Source organism: Malaya genurostris, chromosome 2, assembly GCF_030247185.1.
Source record: "Malaya genurostris strain Urasoe2022 chromosome 2, Malgen_1.1, whole genome shotgun sequence".
In the NCBI taxonomy this organism is placed as follows: domain Eukaryota; kingdom Metazoa; phylum Arthropoda; class Insecta; order Diptera; family Culicidae; genus Malaya; species Malaya genurostris.
The window spans coordinates 197,069,548-197,076,098 of NC_080571.1; the positions used below are offsets into that span (position 1 = coordinate 197,069,548).

Consider the following 6,551-nt stretch of genomic DNA (forward strand, 5'->3'; position numbering starts at 1 on the left):
GTCAGAATCACAATATAAGTGAATTTTCGTCACAAGCCTGACCTCTGAATTGAAATCAGATTTAACTCAACACTGTCATCCCCCTCATATAAAATAAACATTCCAGGTAAAACTAATTGATTTATTTATTTCAATATTATGTTGGCTGTTGAACTAATAAGCTAGGAAATGTAAATTAAGAAAAATATGTCCCATGAACAAAATATTGCCAAACATATACGCCGTAGAATGGTCTTTGCACTTTCATGTTATTTACAGTAGATAACAAAATTCGATTTTCCGTAGGAAATCAGATTCTGGTTACAACGAATGTAATGACTCAATAAAACATTGAATATTTAAAGAAATATATCATACCGGAGTCCAATCAATTTCATGCAGAATATTAGCGTTGCGAGGATCTTTATCCCGTAAGAATACTCTGGAGGATTCTTTGTCACGAACAACCGTCGAACATTGAACAAATTTGTTCTGAATATCACGAAACCTATCGCTATATTCGAATTCAATTTATATTTGTAACTTATTCCACATATGAACACATGCACTTATTGACATCATTCAAATACCTGGCTAGTTTGATGAATCAACGAATTTCGATGAGTTCTATTTTATCTTATACAGGGTAAATTTTTAGAAGGCGACACATTGTAAAATAAGTCGTTTTTAAAACAACAAAAGTTCGGATAAAAGGAACTTTTATCTTCTGTGTATTTTGTTTAACTTTCAGTCCAAGAAAATACCCCAATAGAAATTTTCATTGTCAAACGAAGAAAGTTTTTCTCGAAGTTCTTGAGTTTTCTGATTTTCAATTATTATATCACTTGATATCATTTTATTTTCAGTGCAAAATAACCTTCCCAATTTATCTACACGACTAAAATAACTCGACTCGACTGCTCGACTGTAAAATGAACATCGCACAAAACATGGCTCAAAATTCTATTTCAGAGCTAATATGGGCTGTTTTCGGGTATATAGTTTAATTTCAACAATTTAGGGTAACAGAGGTATTTTGGCCTACTTTAGGATTGATTTTATTTTGACCCACTTTATAAAAATATCCACCAAATATTGTAATATCTGCAAAAAAAAACCCTTCCGCAATAGGTAATTTAATGTGATTAGCTTCAAATTGATGCAAAATGAGTTACTTAACATCGATAAAATCCGATGAAATCGATAAAGTTTGTTAGGTGGGCTAAAATATATGAAGTGGCCAAAATACCTCAGTTACTCTATTCAGTATTCGTGAATTATTGCCTTTCCAATGAACCGCTTTAACACTGATGAGGCGAAGTAGAAACCCAAAGAAATCGAAATTAAATATTGCTCTTTGTACAAACCAAAAAACCCTAAATGTTCATTAAGTCAGTTTTCGCAGTTTTGTCGAAAATGAATAACAATACCAATAATAAACATAAATGGGTACTCTGTTTGTGCGTGCTGAATATCATAATTATTTGAATTGCTAATCCGATTTTTTTATTGGTGCAAGTGCTGTGTAGAGTTTTGCTATGAAAAAACGGAAGTTCTATGCCTTTATTGGTCACCCTCTGTTTAGGTCTGGTTCAGCCTGATATTTGTTTACCTACGTCAGGCAACACTTGCTAATTTTATTTTTATTATTACATGGAATAAATATGTCAGTTGTGTGATGTGTAATATTAGATTTTTACTCTAATCTACACGAAGCACGAACCATAATTGCTTGTATTGAGTAAGCCGGTAGCAATTGTTTACTGTAAATATTCCGAACTATGGACGATCAAGGCTGTCCACGATGTAAAACAACGAAGTATAGAAATCCATCGTTAAAGTTGATGGTAAATGTTTGCGGCCACACATTGTGCGAAAGTTGTGTCGAGCTGCTGTTTTTAAAAGGATCCGGCTCATGTCCTGAATGTAATGTAGCTTTACGACGCAGTAATTTTCGGGTGCAACTATTTGAGGATTCGAAAGTTGACAAAGAAATTCAAATTAGGAAAAGAATTATGAGAGATTTCAATAAAAAGGAAGATGATTTTAGCTCGTTGGATGAATATAACGACTATTTGGAGATGATCGAAGAAATCGTATTCAATCTTTGCAATAACATCGACATTATTAATACTAACAAACGCATTGAACAGTACAAAAAAGATAACCGAGACCTTATTCTCAAAAACAAAACCAAACTAAGCAAAGATGAGATAGAGCTGGAACAACTAATCGAAATTGAAAAGGAACAATCGGAGCAGCGTAAGAAAGAGTTGAGCATGATTGAAGCAGAAATGCGCAAACAAAAGGCCAAGAATAAAGAGGATCTGATTGATTCATTAATGGCAAGTTACGAAGATGCTAGTGCAATCGTAGATAAATTTGCGCAGCGAGCTGAAAAGCAACAAATACCGCTACCAAAACCAATAGCTCCTCCGCCGCCAAAGCAAACCCATTTTTCCACCGGTATCAAATTTCAATCACAACACGGATTTCTTCCAGTACCAAAGGTTGAAGAAGGTCCCTGTTACACTTATGAAGTTCAAATATTTCCTAAAGAAGGGCCAATCCCACCGTCTCTGGTTGATGTCCAAAATAATGGTTACATGGCATTTATAAGGTATCAGGTTGTATTATATAAAGTAATTATTATAATATTTATATCTCATTTTAGACCACAAACATTAGCCGAACAAGCAGGTGGTTTCAACACGAATATATCTTGTCTAAGGGCCATTCAAGATGCGTTAGTTGGACTGTATCATGGCTGTTGATATTTGCTGATTGTTGATTATATTTTTTTCATAAAAAAACTTACATAGAATCCTAGTTGTTTTTTTCCCTTTTTTATACATGGAAAATTGGTATAAAATTCCAGGGGCTGGGGTCCACTAGGAGATTGATAGTACCTACTAGCTTAGAATAGCCAAGAGTAGATCCACTGTGTTTCTACTTCCATGTCGTAAAAAGCGACAATTGCAGTTTTTTTTTCTTTTTTTTAATTGTATGATAAAAGTCAACTATTGCGCAAATCCTTCAATATTACAAGGTTAATAACAGAGATAACATACATCGGTATATTGAATAAGTAGTAAAAAATACTTGTTTGTTTGATAAATTAATATGTTTTTCTCGGTAGCCGGTTGCCCAACCTATTAATAAAGTTAATAAATAATTAAAAACAATCACTCGTTTATTTGTCGTCTATTATTTTGTGAATAATAGCGACAAAACACATTCGTTATATATGATTTCTCATCTCCAGCAGCCTTTCATTGCATAAGTAATATGCAATCACACCTTTTCTCTATTTCAATCGAGTCGGACTATTTCGATCTAATTTGAAAATTTGTATTCTATATTTCGATCGAGCTCGAGTTTTCCATACAAAATCATTATTCGATCGAAATACAGAATGCAAATTTTCACATTCGATCGATGATAAGTGGGAATCCGATTTCCATACAAAAACATCACCCGATCGAATTACAAAACGCAAATATTTACATTCGATCGAAATACAGACACAGAGAACAGACATCCAAGCTAGTACAAACTTTAAAAAAAGTGTAAGAGCAAATTCAACAGCTGTAAGTTTTATATGGGCGATCTGTAATAGAACTAAAATTGAAACAAACGTATCCCCAACCAGTCGTTCTAGTTTTATTTATTCGAACAATTATACTGTCATATTTAAAATTGGTATACACTGCCGTTCTATTTTTTGTATTTTTTAAACACTAGTGAAACGCTGCTGGGGCTACTAGTTTTATCTTTGTAATAATTGAAAATTGAAACATGTCCTAAAGGCATATTCAGCAGTGTTCTAGTTCTACGGATGTCTGTTATCTGTGATACTCTACGGATGTCTGTTATCTGTGATACAGAATAGGTGTGATTATTATTCCACGCGGTTTACCAACTGGACGTTTTTTATGAAAGGCGTTATGACATTTTTTGAAAGCTATGAGCTTCTCATAAAATTCTCTAAGAAAGTGCACCAAGTTTTGCCTGCATCAGTCTTTTCATTTCCTGAAGTGAGTTGATACCCAATCCATGGTAAATTGGTAATGCTAATTGATTTTCAACAATCTGATAATTTCAATTGTGCGGATACTATCAGAGAAAATAAAATATTTTGACGATAACATGACTATAATCAACTAATGCTATTTCAATGATATGAACTAGGTTATTCAAGCAAGGGAGTCAAATAAATTATTGTTGTAAATGCCACAACATGTGTAACAGACGCCCAAATCGAGTATTCCATATGTATTATATCTCCAGTGACACTGCTCGTTAAGAAATTCTCGTAACGCTTGATTGTTGTAATTTTATATAATAATTCGAAACCAGCTTAAGTTTTATTATAATTCATCTTCAAATTTAAGCAATCCAAATAGATAAAAGATATGTAAAATATGACTTCATATTTTAAACACTTCGAAAGAATAAAATTATTAGTAATTCAAATTTCCTCGTCCAAAACTCTTGATGGACGCAAAAGTTTCCATACATTTTCCCCGTCCACCCAATAGTGTAGCAAGAGTTCCTCGTCCTCGCCCGACTACAGGTATTTGCTCCTCGAGTGGCACACGTGCTTCATTCAATTTCAGCTCCCGTGACCATGGGTTCTTCTTTGAAATCGACTCCATTTTGTTCTGATCCTCTTTATCCGGGTTGAAATTTCGAAAAGGATTTGTAGCGTTGAACGATTCGCGGATAGTTGGAAAATCGCGTGGATTATTAAAACAGTTTTTATTCTCAGACACTGTTCCAATTCGACTGCTGTAAATTGTGGTGTTGGTTTTATCACCGTCATGTTTTCGCTCTGCACTTCGAGGGCGACGGACTGGTCCATTGCGATTTGACTCCGTAACGTTCACACTTTTGTCGAATCGAGAAGAGATACATGTTACGGTTTCAGTCACGTCAACCGGAAGAGTCATATTATCCGGAAGATGTTTACCACCTTCCATTTCTATTCCCAAATCCAAACAGCAACTATCAGAGATAGTGTATGCCCAGCGTATACATCTTGAAAGAGCACATTGAACAGTATTACCTAGACCTTCGTGAACTTCGCAACCTATGCCCAAAGTGTAGGCATATACATCTTTTTCCAGCAGTGCCTTGGCCATGTGAACCGACGGGAATGTGCAGATATCTAACCCGTAAGTTTCAGTTGCTTGTTTCAGATAGAAAAATAAATCTACCAACGGATAAACTCGAGGCTCCAAGTTTTCAATACCTGTTGCATCCAGAAAACCCAACAGAATATTTTTTACCATGACTTGATCTTTGTTGTAAGTGAATAATAATGGCAGATGCCGTTTTGTCGACGATCCAGCTGTGAACTTAAAAATATTTTTTAAAACTTTTTCATAATCGATTTCTCCAATCGCGTTCGGTGGCAAGGGTAACTGATGTGTTTCGTTTGTGTGTAATTCAGCGTCATGGGCCATTCCCAATGGTAGTTCTTGTGGGTTAATAAGAATGTTCATCTTATCCATTATACCTTTTCCTAAACTATATTTGATCAATGCCAATTCAGCCGGTACATAATCATTTGACGTTGTAACGCAGAAATAGTTACATGATATCAAAAATATCTCTAACTGCTCGAGGGAATTATCATTAACAGCTGTTTGTATTATATCAACAATGGTCTTTTGAGTTTCTATTTCTTGTTTTCGACGAGCTTGTGCTGCTGTTTCTACTTGTGAAAATGCAATTCCTTGACTTGTGTAACGTTCGCCAATCAGATCTGTTGGGTGCGCCTTATACTTTTTTGCTTTTATGTTGTATGGCTCCCGTTCATAGGGTGCCAGCTTTTCCCAATGCGGACCAGCTTTTTGCATCACTTCAGTCATTCCCCCAGTAAAACGACGTCCAGCAGCTTCTTCCTTACTCTTATACTCCATCATGAAAAAAAAGAACGGTCCTTTCGTTGAAGATTTTTGACTTTTTTTCGAAGGCATTTTGCAATCTTGCCTGAAAGAAAGAGGCATTAGGATCCGACTTCTACTCTAATAAAAATATATTTGAATAAAGCATACCTTACTGCAGCTATATTTTTACACAATATAAACGACTTGCTTGATATGTAACGCGCTAGATTACTTATTGCAGATATATCGTTTTTTTATATTACGGGATGAAAGTAAAATCATCGAATGCAGAAATTAGTATGACTTTGGTTAATGTACAGAAATCGTGAATAATCGACGCTGTTAATTTGACAAGACCAGAGATGCCAGGTAAAAATTTCAAATATCTGCAGATAGGGTTTCAAAGGTTTCAAAAGTCTGAAAATGTGAAAAAAAATCTTCAGTCATCAAGCATGTCTTACTGGCAGCAATTGGCATATTGTCGCAATACTGAAATGTAGAGGCGCTGCTTGTTTAGAGATGATACTTTCAGCAAGAGCTGTCAAATCAGTAGGAAAATTTCTAATTACTCCACCTTTTCAACGATTTCTTATGAAAACCAGCAAATTCATTTGAAAAATCATAGTAGAAGTTGAAGAAAAAGTGTTTACTCTGAGGGGGTAGTTCATTGTGCGAAAT

At 34.9% G+C, this 6,551-nt stretch overlaps 2 protein-coding genes across 2 annotated transcripts; one reads left to right on the top strand and one right to left on the bottom strand.

Annotated features, from left to right (window-relative positions):
* The first annotated feature begins 1,615 nt into the window (after positions 1-1,615).
* Positions 1,616-2,803, top strand: LOC131426898 (CDK-activating kinase assembly factor MAT1). Its single transcript, XM_058589657.1, has 2 exons — positions 1,616-2,599; positions 2,654-2,803. Exons 1-2 carry the CDS (start codon positions 1,761-1,763, stop codon positions 2,751-2,753), a joined length of 939 nt encoding a protein of 312 aa, XP_058445640.1. The 5' UTR covers positions 1,616-1,760; the 3' UTR covers positions 2,754-2,803.
* An 893-nt stretch (positions 2,804-3,696) lies between these two features.
* LOC131431482 (protein maelstrom homolog) lies at positions 3,697-6,201 on the bottom strand. Its single transcript, XM_058597220.1, has 2 exons — positions 6,042-6,201; positions 3,697-5,976 (listed from the first exon to the last, which is right to left on the bottom strand). Exon 2 carries the CDS (start codon positions 5,961-5,963, stop codon positions 4,443-4,445), a length of 1,521 nt encoding a protein of 506 aa, XP_058453203.1. The 5' UTR covers positions 5,964-5,976; positions 6,042-6,201; the 3' UTR covers positions 3,697-4,442.
* Positions 6,202-6,551: the final 350 nt, after the last annotated feature.

What these genes read in the sequence shown, in the direction of transcription:
- LOC131431482 (XM_058597220.1), bottom strand. Translation starts at nt 5,963, where the DNA reads ATGCCTTCGAAAAAAAGTCAAAAATCTTCAACGAAAGGACCGTTCTTT.
- LOC131426898 (XM_058589657.1), top strand. Translation starts at nt 1,761, where the DNA reads ATGGACGATCAAGGCTGTCCACGATGTAAAACAACGAAGTATAGAAAT. An exon ending in GGTTACATGGCATTTATAAG is followed by an intron (nt 2,600 to 2,653) that starts GTATCAGGTTGT and finishes ATCTCATTTTAG; the next exon opens with ACCACAAACATTAGCCGAAC.